Source organism: Geotrypetes seraphini, chromosome 5 (genome assembly GCF_902459505.1).
Source record: "Geotrypetes seraphini chromosome 5, aGeoSer1.1, whole genome shotgun sequence".
Lineage (NCBI taxonomy): Eukaryota > Metazoa > Chordata > Amphibia > Gymnophiona > Dermophiidae > Geotrypetes > Geotrypetes seraphini.
Genome location: NC_047088.1, coordinates 235,745,462 through 235,763,522, shown reverse-complemented (window position 1 = coordinate 235,763,522; position 18,061 = coordinate 235,745,462). Strand labels below are relative to the sequence as shown.

Below are 18,061 nucleotides of genomic sequence, written 5' to 3'. Positions count from 1 at the left end.
AAGCTACTGCTGCCACCATCAGGGGAAACAGGCCCCAAAGCCACCGCAGCAACCATCGGGGGAAACAGGCACCAAAGCCGCCACTGCTGCGGCTGCCCCAAGCTCTCTCTGCTTCCCACCGGGCCGATCAGCAATCCCCCGACGCCAATTTTGCCGTCGGAGAGGAAGTTCCACCCAGCCAGGCAGCGATTGGCTGGCCCGAACTTCCTCTCCGACTGCAGCCTTAGGGCGGGTGCACAACCGGGGTGGACCGCCCCCCCCCCCTGGTACGACACTGAAGACATGGCAGCGGCTCCTCTCATGAATCCCCACCTGCGTCGGAAGTCCGATGCAGTCGGGGATCTTGAGAGGAGCCGCCACTGCATCTTTCAACATTAAAATACAGGCCGCCGCCGCTTCCTCTCACCTCCGCCCGCCCTCGAGTGAGCAACAGGAGAAAGCGTATGAGCGACACCACTGAAAATAGTGAGCGATCGCTCATGCACTCACCTTAGAGAGAACACTGGTCAGGAGTAACACATGTAATCGTGATAATTCCAGCAAAATATTATGCAGATGGTAATAAAAACTGAAACATCTAGGCTGCAAAATCCTTTCTTGCACATTGCGATTAGACAAAACCTATGCGCAAGAAAGGATTATTTGAGCAAACTCCTTCATTTATAATCAAGGAAGAATAATTTTAAGTGCATTTGAATTTTATGTATTTCTGATTACATTACATTAGTGATTTCTATTCCGCCAATACTTTGCGGTTCAAGGAGAATTACAAAAGAAGTTATCTGGCCATTTCCAGAGGAATTGAAGAGAAGAGCAAGTTGCTTCAGAGATAAAACAAGTCATATAAAAAGGCAGCACTAGGGATCTTCTAGAGAAAGGAGGAGATAGTGGGTGCTGCGGATGGGCAGACTGGATGGGCCATTTGGCCATTTTCTGCCATCATGTTTCTATTTTAAGTGGCATAATCATATCTAATTTTCTTTAATAAGTGAATCTTTTCTCTTCAATTTCATTTCTTTCAATGGTATTTTTTTATATATAGCTATGCATATACATGCCCTGAAGTAAGAGCTGATGGAATCTGTGACCCTTCCCAATTTATTGGACCAGAATATCATCAAGTTCTGACAATTAAAGTGACATGCAATCTTCTCTTCTCTTTGTATGCCTTCATTGATCCAACTGGGAACAAAGCCAGTTCCCAGATGGTGGGGGAAGAAGAAAGAGAAATACTTTTAACAGTTTTCCTCCTTTTTTAGAGGAAAAATATTACCTCAGTTTATATTTGAGTTTAGACAGTATTTCTATTTTCAGTTTGGAGTCACTTTTGGTTTTATTTGGTGTGTGTATCTGTGTCTGTCCGAGGCTGGGTATTCTCTTAGCATACAGTTTCTACCTAATGATCTGTAGTAACCTGGCTTTTATTCAGTTTTCCCACCGGTGTATCGATACTCTAAAAGACCACAGCATATTTACGATGTTGCCTTTTTCTAGATGAGGTTCTTCTTATGTAGGTTTTATACTCGAATGGTAGATTTGCTCTGTGTTCTGACCAAATAGTTGTCGAAGTCTATATCACTTCATGATATGCCTTGTATTGAGAGGGTTTATGTTGCTGTTATTGAGATGACACGAGAAGTGGACACTGTTTTGTATGATAAGACTTAGAGAGAAGTGTCCTAGCTCTGTTCTATACCCATTGTAGGGAGAAGGGGACAAGGAATTATGCGGTTGTATAATATATTGGATTTAATACTATATGGAGGAGCATATATATGTTGGGGGACTGAGGAGTGGAATGTGGCTCATTCGATGCTGAAAGAGGCAATCTCTTATACACTCTTCCCTTCCATGTGGTCTGCAGATGGTGAAGTCTGATCAGCTATACTCACTACAGCTATTTGTAAGGGGGAGAGGGGCACATGCATGGCATGGGTGGAGCATGGGTTGGGAAAGGGAGCAGTGGCAAGTTTAGGTGCACTACTGTCCACTTATGCTAGTATTAAACTGTATATAGATGGAAAGGAAAATGGTAAAACCAGAGGACATAATTTGAGATTGAGGGGTGGTAGATTCAAGAGCAATGTTAGGAAGTTCTACTTTACGGAGAGGGTGGTGGATGCCTGGAATGTGTTCCCGAGAGAGGTGGTGGAGATGAAAACGGTGACGGAGTTCAAAGAAGCGTGGGACGAACACAGAGGATCTAGAATCAGAAAATAATATTAAATATTGAACTAAGGCCAGTACTGGGCAGACTTGCATGGTCTGTACATGGCCATTTGGGGGAGGATGGGCTGGAGAAGGCTTCAATGGCTTGGAGGGTGTAGATGGGCTGGAGTAGGTTTTGACAGAGATTTCGGCAGTTGGAACCCAAGCACAGTACCGGGTAGAGCTTTGCATTCTTGCCCAGAAATAGCTAAGAAGAAAAAAATTAATATCGAATCAGGTTGGGCAGACTGGATGGACCATTCGGGTCTTTATCTGCTGTCATCTACTATGTTACTATAAGAACAATTATGCATATTACTATTCTTATAGAATAGGGCACTTAAATCATAAGACCCATTTATAGCACTGAACCTTAAATTCTTAGTAACATTCCTAATTACACACTCTCTCCCTCCATTTTTCTCCTTCTTTCTACTTTTATATGGGATGCAATAGGGAGAAACAGAACAATCACTGACACTCTACAACTCGTACCTTCACCATTCACATCTCTTTTCTAAACTCCAACACTACCCCCAATATTCCCAGTCTACCCCATACTCACCCCCTTGTGCCCTCACTCCCACTAACCCCCAGCCTGTTCTTTTCCATCTTTTTAATTTATAGTTAAATATATTTTATTGAGCAATCAAGAAAACAACAGAGTGATACAAGATCAAAAACCAGCTCAAAAGAGTTTGAAATAGACCCCCAAAGAACCTCCCTCCCCCCACCCAACCCAATACACCCCCACCCCTCCCAATCCCACCCCTGGGTCCTCCTTCCAAGAACCAATTACCAAAAAGAAACAAAAAGCGAGCTATACACAAATGAAAACAAAAGAAATATGCATTACAAAAGCATTAATTAAGTATCCGGCTTCGAGCCAGAGGGGTCAAAGTAGTCCAAAAGGGTTCCCAAGTAGTTTGGAAAAGGCGGCCCTGGCGAGAGGACAAATCAGGCACATCCCGTCGCTCCCACATCAAGAGAGCAATCATGCGGGTCCTCCAAAGGGAATAGTCCGGAGCATCAGCATCTAGCCACTTCAGCAAGATACATTTCAAAGCAATCAGGATAGACCACTTGAGAAAAGCTGCAACGCCTTTGGAGCGTGGAAAGGAATGAGGAACAGTCCCAAACAATAGCAAAGGTGAGCTGCGGATGGTAACATGCCAAAGATTCTCAACAAAAGCAAAAATAGTAGTCCAAAAATGTTGTACCTGAGGACAAGTCCAAAACATGTGTCCCAAACTGGCTTCTGGAGCCTGACAGCGAAGGCAGGCTGCATTTAAACGAAAGCGAGCCAAATAAGCCCTTTTAGGAGAGATATATAAACGAAAAATCAATTTAAAATGTTGTTCCCAAAAGGTGGTATATTTGCGAAATGCTGGCAGACGTCGGACAGCCTGAAGAAGTATGTCCGAAGGCAAATCTACAGCAAGATCACAAGACCAAGCATCTCGCAACCGAGAGTGGTCAAACAAAGGACATTCATCTTTCAAGTGGCGATGATGGAACTTGAGAGGGACCGGCTCCTGCGAACCAATGGTAAAGGCCATGGACAACGACTCTTGGCAGGAGGCCTGCAAGGAGCTAGGAGGTAAGGAAGAAATATAATGATGGATTTGCATATAAGCGAAAAAGTCTGAAGGGGGAATATCAAATTCGGCTTGTAATTGAGCAAAAGATTTGGGTGTACCATCATCATTGACCAAATGAAATAGATAATGAATGCCCTTCGTTCCCCATTGAACAAAACTTGGCCCATCAATCCCAGGCAGGAAAGAACCGTTAAAGCGAAGAGGTAGAAAGGGAGAAACAGAGGAAGAGAGAGCGTGAAATTTACAGACCCAACGCCAAACCTTCTTCAAGGGTCGATGTAATACTTTCAGAGAGAGAGACTCAGGTACAATAGAAGGGACAGAATGTAGATAGGCACTAAAGTGAGCAGAATGAAAACAGGTAAGTTCTAGAGAAGTGTTAGTGAACGCTGAAGTACCCCGAAAGAGGTCATTAATATGCCGCATGCCACAACCAATTGTCAGATAACGGAGATTCAATAAGCCCAAACCACCTCTGTACCAGGGAGTTGCCGCCCGCTTATAAGACAAACGAGGTCTCTTACCAGCCCAAAGAAATTTCTGGACTAGTCGCTCCAGTCTACGCTCATCGCGAATAGTCAAATAAAGGGGAAGGACCTGAAAAACATAAAGCCAACAGGGAACCAAGAGCATGTTATACAAGTGTACCCGGCCCAGAAGCGAAAAAGGAAGAGATTCCCAAAGGTGTAACTTATTTTGTAAAGCCTGAAACAGCGGCGTTACATTTAACCGGTACAGATCAGATAAATCTAGCGGAATGGTAACCCCTAAATACCGTAATGCGGAATCAGCCCAACGAAGAGGGAAAGCACCCCTCCAGGAAGTACGTAAATCCGGTGGAAAAGGTAAGGCCAAGGATTTATCCAAATTAAGGGATAGCCCCGAATAAAACCCAAATTCAGAAATGAGATCCAGAGCTGCCGGGAGAGAGTCTTCAGGGCAGGTAAGAATTAAGAACATATCATCTGCATACGCCAGAGTCTTAAGTTCGAAGTTGCCAACCGAGAGACCTCTGACCTCCGCGAACCCCCGAAGCGTGCATAACAAGGGTTCCAAAGAAAGAAGAAACAGAAGAGGGGAAAGAGGGCAACCCTGTCGGGTTCCACGAAGAATAGGAAAAGAATCTGAGCGGGTCCCATTGACAAGCAGAGAAGCATGCGGATTAGAGTAAAGTGAACTCACAGCATCCAAAAAGAACCCTCCGAGCCCTACATACTCCAAGGTGCGAAACAAAAACGACCAGTGAATGCTATCAAACGCCTTGGATGCATCCAGGCTAACAAATAACGTCGGAATATGGTGAGATTGGCACTGCGCAAGAGCAAAAAGAACCTTATGGACATTGTGGACAGACTGGCGGCCCCTAACAAAACCAACCTGATCTTCATGGATGAGCCGTGGTAAATGAGGAGCTAGACGATCAGCCAGCATGCGTGCGAAGAGCTTGAGGTCAACATTTATTAAAGAAATGGGGCGATAAGACCCCGGCAAATCAGCATCCTTACTCGGCTTCAAAAGCAAAGTAATAAGGGCCTCATTCGCAAATCGCGGAAAAGAACCACGGGCAATTGCAGCATTAAAATATGCCAACAAGGGTCCATAAAGAGAAGGAGAAAGGATCCGATAGAAGTCACCCGAGAATCCATCTGGGCCTGGAGCCCGATCCGAGCGGAGTGATTTAATAGCAGACTCTAATTCAACTGTCCGGAACGGACTATTAAGAGAAGAAATTGCAGTCTCCGACAAACGAGGAAGCCCAGAAGAGTGAAGATAGTCTGTCACCATCTCCAAAGAAGCTTCGTCCAGAGCATCATATAACTGACGAAAAAAATCAAACAAAACCCCGGAGATATCAGAAGTTTGAGACACCACCCCACCGCCCTGGGTCCGCAAAGACAGAATCGGTTTCCTCCCAGTCGTAGCCTGAACCAAACAAGCCATAAGGCGTCCTGGTTTGTTCCCATAACGATGAAAACGATGCTGATAAAAGACTTTACTCTTTTGGAAACGAGAATGAAGAAGGGAGTTCAAGGCCACCTGAGTAGACAGATAACAGTCTCGAGTCTCCTGAGAAGGGTGAAGAGAAAAGGACTGCTTCGCCAAACGTAAGGTCCGTTCGAGAGTAACAATCCCCTGGTTAATACGCTTGGAACGAGCACACAGAAATGAAATGATATGACCTCGAAGCACCGTCTTCCCAGCCTCCCAAAACAAAATAGGATCATCCATGTGGGAAGCATTATTCGTTGAATAGTCATCCCATTGGGCCTGCAAAAAGGTACGAAATTCCGTATCCTGTGCAAGATAAAAGGGAAACCGCCAGGACAACGCTCGGAGATACGAAGAATCTAAGAAAACATCTATCCAAATAGGGGCATGATCCGATATAGACAGAGGTCCAATCTCAGCCGATTGAACGGAAGGAAACAGAGAGGAAGACAGGAAGATATAATCCAAGCGTGACCAAGTGCCATGGGCACGAGAAAGATGAGTGTAGTCGCGAACTTCAGGGTGCAGGAGGCGCCAAGGGTCCACAACCGAAAGAGAGTCACAAAAGTCCGAAAGAAGGTGACCCTTAGAACCCAAGGAAGAAACGGGAGATCCGGATTTATCCTGATCAGGAGTCATGACCAAGTTAAAATCTCCCAGGAGAAATAGAGGATCACCAGGAAAACGAGAACAAATTTGAAGCAACCGCTGCAAGAAAACGGATTCACCCGAATTAGGGCCATAAACCACTAACAAAAGATAGGAGCGCCCTCCCAAGGTAAGGCGTAAAAGCAGGGATCGGCCGTCAGACTCCTTATCCAAAACCTGGACACCAATGGGAGAAGACTTGCGGACCAACACAGCAATGCCCCCATGACGGCCCAAAGAGGAAGCAAAATACACCTCTCCCACCCAGGATCGACGCACTTAAGATGTTCTGCATCGGTCAATCTAGTTTCTTGTAGACATGCAATATCAGACCGATAACGCTGTAGAGCAGCAATTATTTTGGATCTCTTAACAGGCGTCGTAATCCCCCCTACATTCCAAGATGTAAGACTAAAAGGGGTACTCACAGCTGAAAGGCAGAAAAGATGCAAGAGAAGAAAAAGGAATCCAAAAGAAAACTACCCCAAGGGCCCAGCCCCCCCCAGAGTAGCAGTAACCGCTGAAAAGGAACAATGCATCAAATAGGAAACAAAAAGCACAGCAAAATGGAAGCAAACATGTAGAAGGAGGACCTCCCACCCCCAATTCCCAATTCCAACCCCACCCACGCCCCAACCTCCCCCACCCAATCTTTTTAATTTATAAAATACAAGAAAACTCTTGCTCAAGAAAAGCAGAAGGAACCATCATGAAAAGAAATTGCAAAATTAAACAGTCTGCAAAAACAAGGTGCTCAAACCTATCTTCCTTACACCACAAAACTTGGGGGGGGGGGGGGAAACTCTCACTTTTTTCTTCACAGGTAAATAGTATATTCGATTCACTGGCAGTATATGTTCACGAGAAAACCTTAAGACCTCAACCAAATATTTTTTTCAGCATTTCTATAGCTTTTCCATCTTTTTAAATAAAAGATAAATGGAACTTTAAATGTCCCTATTATTACTGAATTAGGTTACCAAAGAACCAAAAAAGAAAATGCCAAAAATACTAATGTAACAGCAAAAAAAACAATTGGCAAAAAACCTTCAAATCTCCTCAAAGAACAAGCGCCGGCAGCTAGTTTTCATAAAAATATCCCAAAATGTACCTCTCTTAGTAACATCAGAATGCTATTTTCTCCACCATATGAGAGCAGAAATGTTTGCCAGAAAGCACTGCCACTTTTAGCAACTGCCCTGAAACACTATTCCTCAATCTGCTGCTTCAAGCTGACACTGCTACGCAATATCTATGCTACTCCTTCAAGTCTCCTATTTCTTGGGTCTTTACACCCCTCCAGTCAATTCTGCATCCATTCCTAGAAATTTTCTTAAGATACCGTACTTCCCACCATCATCTCATGTTGCTGCCATTGTTCCGAGCCCTTCCCATCTGCTTTTGCTCCTCCAGATTTCTCTACCTCAAGCTACTATCACCAACTACTCTCTTGGCTACCTTGTACATACCATTCCTCAGATTCTTCCCTATACATTACATGGTTGTTGCCACTTCACCAGTCTTCCCTCTAGATCAGTGGTTCCCAATCCTGTCCTGGAGGACCAACAGCCAGTCAGATTTTCAGGATAGCTCAAGAAGGGATTGGACAATTTTCTGAAGGAAAAGGAGATAGAAGGGTATAGATAGAGGGCTAGTGTACAGGTCCTGGACCTGATGGGCCGCTGCGTGAGCGGACTGCTGGGCATGATGGACCTCAGGTCTGACCCAGCAGAGGCACAGCTTATGTTCTTATGAATAGGAATGAAAGAGATTTGCATGTAATGAAGATGATAGGAGTGCAGATCTGCCCCATGCTATCCCGAAAACCCGAATGGCTAGTGGTCTTCCAGGACAGGGTCTAGCTCATTTCCCTGCCACTATTCTTTTGGCTACTTCACACATCTTGCCATTGCTGACAGTTTTCAGTTCCCCTATCTCAGATCTTATACTGCTGCCATTCATCAGAATCTCCTTCCTACAACACAGACATAGTACTCACAGCATTCCTTAGCTACTAATTTTCATCTGAGTCAATCCCCACTGCTTGACTTATGCACCTATTTATCACTGGCAGCACTACAGCTGGCACCTGCTGCCTGCCTCATTCGTCTTATAGTTCCTGGAAGTGTCTAGAGCCAGAACCTAATGACTGGTTCCCTTTTCCTGTAGGAAGTTTCACCAATGGAACAAAAACATACACAGGTGCATGAACTCCTCAGAAAACATCATCAACATCAATGAGCTGGATAACACAAACTAAAATCGTGAATGATAAGAAAACCAGGAAATGCCTCCAATGGCGCTTTTTCTGAACAAGTGGGAAAAAGCATAGGGAACATGGCAAATGTAATGGAGAGGTATCCAAACATTCCATGAGTTTAGAAACAATAATTATGGATGTTAAACACAGGATGCCACTTTCTCAAGACTACAGCATTGCTGTGCTTCTCTATATACACAGTATTAGGGGCTACTTAGAGAGATAATTCAATAATAGAGAAAGAGAGAATTTGACAGAAAAATTCCCTAAACTGCTATGGTTCAGTGTTTCAGTTTTATCCTTCTAGCACTAAAATGAACAGAGCCCAGTTTCTTCCCTTTTATATTTGTGATGTTAGGGGGTAATTTCTCTGCAACCTCCCATCCAAGCCGGTCTATTTTCAAACCATGTATCTTTTCACCAGTATTTCCCCTTCTGCCTGGTTTGGTTCCATTCCTTTAAATTCTCAGAGCTATTCTGTCCCCCCCAAACAGACATTCTTGACTCCTTATGGATGATAACTTTCTAGCACCTGTTTGGTTGGAAACAGACGGACCAAGAAAGAGCAAGATTAGCATCACAATTATTGACCAGTTAGAAAACTGGAAGCAAGTCACTTTAAGGCAAAGCACAGACAAAACCTTTACATCCCCCAACATTTAAATACCTTATTTGTTTACCTGAAATCTGCCTGACTCAGGTATTTTGTATTTTAATTGTTTCCAACCGAACAGGTGCTAGGAAAGTTATCATTCACAAGGCGTCAACAATGTCTGTTTGGAGGAAGACAGATAGCTATAGAATTGTGATGCTAATCTTGCTCTTTCTTGGTCAGGCCAGATACTTTTCAATTGAACCTCATAGATCCTATTCCTGGCTGGTGACACCCAATGTGGAACCTTACATCATGTAGATATAGTCTGAGTTCTTTCTTGCATGCACCACTTTTCACTTGTTCGTATTAAATGCTATCTGCCATTTGGATGCCCAGGCCCTTGCAATTTTTCACAATGCTCTTGTGATTTAACAACTTTGAACAACTCTGTCTTCAGCAAATTTAATTACCTCACTAGTTATCCCCATCTCTAGATCATTTATAAATATGTTAAAAAAGCACAAGTCCCAGCATAGAACCCAGACCAGCATAGCACCAGACCTTTCTCCACTGAGAACACTGACTTTTTAAACCCTACTTTCTGTTTTCTATTTTTAACCAGTTCTTAATCCACAATAAGACACTGCCTCCTATCCCATGACTTTCTAATTTCCTCAGGAGTCATTTATGAGGGACTTTGCTAAATGCCTTTTGAAAATCCAGAAATACAATATTAACTGGCTCATTAGACACATGTTTAGTCACCCCTTCAAAGAAATATAGCAGATCGGTGAGGCAAAATTTCCCTTGACTAAATCCTTGTTGACTTTGTTTCATTAAACTGATGCCTATGTAAATGTTCAGTAATTTTTTTTTCTTTAAAATACTCTCTACCATTCTGCCTGGTACCGCTGTCGGGCTCACTGGTATATAATTTCCCAGATCGTCTCTAAAACCCTTTTAAAAATTGGGGTTAAATTTGTCATGCTCCAATCTTCCAGTACCATGCTTGACTTTAAAGAAAATATTACATATTACTAACAATAGCTCTGCATGTATATTTTTCCAGTTCTATCAGTACTCTGGGATGTACACCATCCAGTTCAGGTGATTTGCTACTCTTTAATTTATCAAATTGCACCATTACATCGTCCAGATTTACAGAGATTTGTTTCAGTTCCTCTGATTCACTAGTACCAGAAATGGTATTCAGTGGTAATATCTCCTCCATATCTTCCTCAGTGAAGACTGAAAAAAAACCAATTCTTTTAGTCTCTCTGATATGGCCTTGTCTTCCCTTTTACCCCTCAGTCATCTAGCAGTCCAACTGATTCTTTTACCAGCTTCTTGCTTCTAATATCCCTAAAAAAGTTTGCATTGCATGTTTTTGCCTCCAATACACTCTTTTTTTTCATAGCCTTTCTTTGCCTTACTCATCGGTACTTTGCAATTGACTTGCCATTCCTTGTTGTTCCCTATTATCATTAGTTACTACAGTCATTAAATATAATAAGAAAGACTGAATTAACCTTAGTAGAAATACTAAACTATTTCAAAATGTTAAAATGAAAAAATGTAAACCTGCAAAATTATTGTTAACTACATGGCATTTAATGTCCTATACCTCTTGTATATGTTCTAAATCACTGAAGATAATATTCTGCCAGTGGTGGTCAGTGTTTTATTTAAAAGACTGACTAAATTAGCCCTGTATATTTAGTCCTTGGCCATGTGTGGGCCCTAGCACTCACTATATGGAGCTAATTGACTCATTGCTAGCCGCCAGAGCTTATTTGGGTCCCAGCTGATACTCAGTCAGGGCCCCAGCTGAATATAATTGACAGGAACCTGCCTAACTAAAGATTTCCTGAGTCCTGAGAAATTGAAGGGAGACAGATTCAGAACAAATGCTAGGAAGTTCTTCTTCACTCAGACCTGGAATGCGCTTCCAGAGGAGGTGGTTGAGCAGAGTACGATTTTGGGTTTCAAAATGGGATTGGACAAGTTCCTGAAGGAAAGGGGGATTGGACAAGTTCCTGAAGGAAAGGGGGATTGAGGGGTATGGTTAGAGGGATACTATACAAGGCCAAATGTTTTAAGAAAAAGATCACTAACAGGTCTTTGACCTGGGGAGCCGCCACGGGAGCAGACTGCCGAGCACGATGGACCTATGGTCTGACTCGGCAGAGGCAATGCTTATGTTTATGTTCTTATGTTCTTTGAGTCACCTTCTGCTCCCGAAACAGCCGTCCCCTTCCCTTCCCCCTCTTCCAGCTTCACCCCCTCTCCAGTCTACATAGTTCCCTGATAATCCAGAGGGGGAAATAGGGTCAGGAGTGAAGCCCACTTGTTACTTACGGCTGCCTGAAGAAAATGACTGCCATGACCTCTCACAGCCGCCGTTTTCTTCAGGCAGCTACAAGAAGGCAGCAGTTGAGGTAAGCTGGGAGGGGGTGTGTGAGGGAAGTTTCACTGGGGGTAGGTCTGAATGTCGAGGGGGCTCAGAAGACTTCAGGATACCTTTAAATAGTTGTGGATCCTGGCCGATATTTAGTACTGGGACCCACATAGCTAACCTGCATATTTAGGACAGCTGGCACCCGCATAATTGCCAACTCCTTCCACATACTGCTCCTGGCCTGCATTTTTTATAATGGCTGGTCAGAGCTGATATTCAGCAGCACTGCCCAGTTACAGTAAGTGCCACTGAATATTAATGGTTGGATCACAGCCTCTCCTGCCCACTTCAAGTTTCAAGTTTATTCAAATCTTGATATATTGCTCATCAGATACACTTCTCCCAACGTATTCGCGGTTCTAGCAATCGCGGTTTCGATTATTCATGGTTTTTAGCTTGCTGGCTCCGCCCCCCAAATTACATCAGCTTGCATAGAGAAATCGCTGATTCCATGCGTTTACAGAGAAAACCGCTGATTTCCAGCACATTCTTCACCGTGTTTTGCCTCTCCTTCAGGAACAGGCCAGGTATCCCACTGTGTTATTCGCGGTTTCACCATATTCACGATGGTTTTTAATAGAAAACAGCGAATAACATATGAAAAAGTTATATGCGGTTTTTCTGCATTTGCGGTTCTGTTAAACCTCTATCACAGCGAATACGGAGGGAGAAGTGTATTTAAGCGGTTTACAATAAAAGTAAATAGGAAGAAATTAAATCAACAAATACAGGGAATACAAAAAAAACCCCCAAATAAACCCAACATCCCATACCACTAGATACATAAGGAAATAGGGGGAGAAATATAATGTTTTAAATTGCTTTGAATGTGGCGGATCACGTGATGCACTGAGCGGAGGCAGACACGCGCTGCCTGGGCTCCCGGGTCCCGAGTCCCGAATCGCACTGTTGCCAGCCACCAAAGAATTACTGAACTATACTGCTGATTGTGTTGAGTGTTTACTGTTGAAACAATAAAAAACATTTGAACATAAATTGCTTTGAATGTTGGGCAGACTGTTCATATATTCTAACTTTCACATGAATCTGCATACAAAAACCTTTTCTGCAAACAAATAATATTTGGGATCTATAATCTCCTGAAAAAGTAATAAGTAAGGAAAAAAAAACTTAAAAGGACCTGGTTTCTCTTGTGACTGGATCAATGAACATACTCCATATCTGTCTTTGGCAAAGTCCTACAGAAGACAATAGTACAAGAAAGGATTAATGCAAAAGACATACCAAAAAGCTCGATATATTTGTCATCCAATAAACAAATTAATATTGAAAATGTTCAGCACAGTCCTATCTTTTAAGTGAAATATAATAATGCTAAGGTGAAGGAAGCAGATTTCTTTGCAAAGTTGTCAAAACATGCATTAACTGGGAAATGTATATTCAGTGGACTGCTGATCTAATTAGATAACAGTAAACAGCTTCATTTTTTCAAAAAGCAGTTTCCTGAATGAAAAATGCATTGTAAGAACAGGGGAAGACATTTCATTTCATAAAAAGACAAATGTATTTAAGACAGTGTTGTGTAATAAAGCAGCAAAGTACAAGCTAAATAAAATAAAGAATACTTATGTGCTAAAGCCACCAGTCATGTCCTCCCCATGTCAAGCAAAGGTTGAGCAGTTTCCTATTGTTTACCTGGCCTTTGGGGTGCCGATATAAGCTAACCCCACAAGAATGCTCAGTGGAGATCTGTCATCTGCTTTGGGAAAGGGAAGAGGGGTAGAAAAGGGACAGGAGTGGAGGTGGAGCAGATCCTCTGCCACCTGAAAGTTATCCAACAATGGTGAGTGAATTTGTCAGAGTCCACTGCAGTCAGGGTAAAGTAACTGCTCCACCTCCTAGCTCCCTCAAAAGTGACACTCTTAGGGGTACGCAACTATGCATGGGTCTCCCGCCCCCTTCCTCCTCAATGGCCACCCCAGCTGCCAGGGATCCCATGCCCTCTTTCCTGCCCTCTAACTGCATGCCCTCCTCTGCCGAAGGCTTCCCTCCGATGTCAGTGGGGGATCCCAGTTACCTCCTTTCAGGTGGGTTGCTCCTTCATGCCTTCAGCCGCACTTGTTGTAGGGATGCGGGCAGTGGCTCTTGCACGCTGCATATGGCTGACCCAGAAGCCTTCCCTCCGATGTCAGAACTGACTTCACTGATAGCCACGTGCAGCATGTAAGAGCAACTGCCCATGTCCCTGCAAACAAATGCAACTGAAGGCAGGAAGGAGCAGCCCAGCTGGACGGCCCTGACGGGAGCGAGCGCATTGTAACAAGTAAGGGGAGAGGGGACATGAATGTGGGACAAAGGGAGAGAGCACTTTGGGGCATGGGAGGGGCACAAATTTGCAACAAAAGGCTGGAAGGCAGGGAGGGGGGCATGAACATGGGACAGAGAAGGGAGGGAATAAAAAGGAAGAATTGTTGGACATGAGTGTGAGGGAAAGAGATAGTACACATGGGGAAAGGAAGAAAGAGGAAAACTGTTGGGCACAGATAGAGAGAGGAGTGAGATAGAGAAAGAGAAGGATGAGAGGGAGAAATGTTGAATATGGTGCTGCAGAGGGAACAGATTGAAGGGGATGCAAGGGGGAGGAATGTTGGACAGTGATGGAGGGAGAGATGTGGCATGGTGCTGACGAGGGCTGATAGAAGGAGAAATGGGTATGGGGCTGGTGGGCAGTGGTGAATAATGTTGCACATGATCTGAGGGATGAGAGAGAAATATTAGATGTGGCAGTAGAGGGGGGCGGGAGAGATATAGCCTGGCTCTCTTTCTCTCTCCTTTCCCCATTCACTATTCAGCAAGGGAAGGAAGAATAATAACAATTTATATACCGCAGGACGGTGAAGTCCTATGTGGTTTACAATGATTAAAAAAAAAGATGGTACAAATTGAGTGGACTTAACAGAGTTAAAAGTTAGTGATTAACAGCTCTAGGGATCAGTTATTGTGGAGTATGAATTGTATGGCTCAGCTGCCTAGATACTTCAGGAACAGATATGTTTTTAGGTGTTTCCTAAATTCCCCATAAGAAGTAGGCGTAAGCAATTGTTCTAGATCTTTACTCCATAATGCTGCCTGATGTGAGAAAAGGTGCTGATGATGTCTTTTAAGTTTACATCCTCTAACTGGAGGGGAAACACAGTTCAAATGTGAGCTTCTCTTATGTTTGTTGGCTGAGAAAGAGAAAAGGTCAGTTATATATTCAGGGGCTAGACTGAATAGTACCTTAAAGCAAAAACAACCAAACTTAAACTTCACACATGCCTCCATCGGCAGCCAATGCAGCTGTTGGTAGTAAGGTGTTACATGATCAAACTTCTTCAGTTTGATCAAAATCAGTTTGACCGCTGCATTTTGTACCAGTTGTAATCGTCGCATATTCTTTAGGGAAATTGCCAAATACGCGATATTACAGTAATCAAGTTGACTCAGTATGAGGGATTGTACCAGAATTCTAAATGCTGACATATCAAAATATGCTCTAATTCAGTGGTTCCCAACCCTGTCCTGGTGGAACACCAGGCCAATTGGGTTTTCAGGCTAGCCCTAATGAATATGCATGAAGCAAATTTGCATACCTATCACTTCCATCATATGCAAATCTCTCTCATGCATATTCATTAGGGCTAGCCTGAAAACCAGATTGGCCTGGTGTTCCTCCAGGACAGGGTTGGAAATCACTGCTCTAATGGACCGAAGCTTCCAGAGAGTGAAAAAACCCTTCTGATTAAGGAGTCCACCTGGTCTTTCATGGTTAGGCTCTGGTCTAGTGTTACACCCAATACCTTCATAGTAGACTGAATAGGATAACTAAGTTTATTGATGCATAGTGATGTTTTGGTGTCAAGTGGGTGTGGCGAAGCTACGAAAAATTTTATTTTTTCTGAGAGAAAGACAGATGGACAGTGAGAGAGAGAGGGAGACCATGTTGCCAATAAGGGTGGAGGAAAGAGGAAGAAAAGTTGGACTCATGGAGAGAAAGAGAGAGATGTTGGTTGAGGAAGGGATTGAGGTCAGGAGGAGAGGAAGGATGCAAGAGGCAGAAAGAAAGAAATGCAGTCAGAAGGAAGTCTAACCAGAAACTAATTAAATCACCAGACAACAAAGGTACGAAAAATGATTTTATTTTCAATTTAGTGATCGAAATGTGTCAGTTTTGAGAATTTATAATCTGCTGTCTATATTTTGCACTAAATTTGTCTATTTCTATAGTTGTTACTGACTGCATATCTGCCATGACCTCTTTGAAACTCCCCCAAATGTAAATGATTAACATTTTCTCAGTGTTCAGTGTGCTTTGTGGTTTTGTTTTTATTTTGTGGTTACCATTATGAATTAATAAGATTTTATTGTGTGTACATGAAAAATGAATGGAAGAAATTACATTACAATTAGTACTATAATGGGGGTGGGGTCAGAGGCGGAGCTTGGGCTGGGGTACTTGGTTGGTATTTGTTAGACTTAGGGTGTACTTGGCTTGAAGAATTTGGGAAACACTGGTCTAGGTGACTATGGAGTTCACTCAGTAAGGGCCCCTTTTACAAAGCCACAGTAGTGATTCTCCCATGGCAAATGCACTATATAGTCCATTCAATTCCTATGGACTTCAGTGCATTTGCTGTGGCAGAATTGCTATCGCAGGATGCAAAGCATTAACTTATTCAACATGAGTTTGAAGTTGATTGAAAGAAATAGAAGGTTTGATACTGGCCAGTAGTTATTCGGAATAAGAGAATCTTCGTTACTTTTTTTTCAAGGGTGGCTTAAATGCTACTGGAGCACTGCCTAAGTGTCAAACCTAACCCAACCCGACCATGTGCCTCAGGCCGCGCCCCCAGGTGGGACCTAAGGCTCCAGGGCCTATTCTGATTGGCCCACGCGCCTTAGGCCCCACCAGTAGGCGGAGCTTTAGGATGGATGGGCCAATCCGGCCTCATTCCTTCGTTGGCTGCCTGCCGGACAGGCGGGTTTGGCTCCCGTCTGTCCGGCCAACTACTAAAGGTACGGGGAAGGGGGGTGGGGGGGTCGTGGGGGTCGCCAGGGGGATCGCGGGTCGGCTGGGGGGCGGTCGGAGGTTCTTGGGGGGGAGGGGGGTTTGCGTCGAGGGCAGGAGGGCCTGGGATCCCTCCTGCCCGTAATGTAGTGCGGGGTGGGGTTAGGGGGTCGCCGTGGCCAGGAGGGTTTGGGCTCCCTTCTGGCCCAACTACCAAAGGTACGGGGAAGGGGGTGGGGGGGTCGTGGGGGTCGCCAGGGGGATCGCGGGTCGGCTGGGGGGCGGTCGGAGGTTCTTGGGGGGGGAGGGGGGTTTGCGTCGAGGGCAGGAGGGCCTGGGATCCCTCCTGCCCGTAATGTAGTGCGGGGTGGGGTTAGGGGGTCGCCGTGGCCAGGAGGGTTTGGGCTCCCTTCTGGCCCGATATTGTCGGGAAGTCGGCGGTCGTTCGGGGTGGGGGTGCGAGTGGTCCTGCCGGGGGGGGGGATGTATCGGACGTCGGGGAGTCGGCCGGGCAAGAGGGCTTGGGCTCCCTCTTGCTCCGATCGTGGATGCGGGTGTGGGTGGGAGCGCGTGCGAGCGGTCGTTCGGGGTGGGGGTGCGAGTGGTCCTGCCGGGGGGGGGGGATGTATCGGACGTCGGGGAGGCGGCCGGGCAAGAGGGCTTGGGCTCCCTCTTGCTCCGATCGTGGATGCGGGTGCGGGTGGGAGCGCGTGCGAGCGGTCGTTCGGGGTGGGGGTGCGAGTGGTCCTGCCGGGGGGGGGGGATGTATCGGACGTCGGGGAGTCGGCCGGGCAAGAGGGCTTGGGCTCCCTCTTGCTCCGATCGTGGATGCGGGTGTGGGTGGGAGCGCGTGCGAGCGGTCGTTCGGGGTGGGGGTGCGAGTGGTCCTGCCGGGGGGGGGGATGTATCGGACGTCGGGGAGACGGCCGGGCAAGAGGGCTTGGGCTCCCTCTTGCTCCGATCGTGGATGCGGGTGCGGGTGGGAGCGCGTGCGAGCGGTCGTTCGGGGTGGGGGTGCGAGTGGTCCTGCCGGGGGGGGGGATGTATCGGACGTCGGGGAGTCGGCCGGGCAAGAGGGCTTGGGCTCCCTCTTGCTCCGATCGTGGATGCGGGTGCGGGTGGGAGCGCGTGCGAGCGGTCGTTCGGGGTGGGGGTGCGAGTGGTCCTGCCGGGGGGGGGGGGGTGTATCGGACGTCGGGGAGTCGGCCGGGCAAGAGGGCTTGGGCTCCCTCTTGCTCCGATCGTGGATGCGGGTGTGGGTGGGAGCGCGTGCGAGCGGTCGTTCGGGGTGGGG

The 18,061-nt window shown here is 45.5% G+C and overlaps 1 protein-coding gene across 2 annotated transcripts in view; it reads right to left on the bottom strand.

The window, feature by feature from the left end:
• DARS1 (aspartyl-tRNA synthetase 1) overlaps positions 1-18,061 on the bottom strand; it is a 195,319-nt gene that overhangs the window by 85,901 nt on the left and 91,357 nt on the right. For both annotated transcript variants that reach the window (XM_033945564.1, XM_033945565.1), the window contains one exon: positions 12,901-12,958. In XM_033945564.1, coding sequence (XP_033801455.1) covers positions 12,901-12,958 — 58 coding nt within the window. The remainder of the gene's footprint in view (positions 1-12,900; positions 12,959-18,061) is intronic.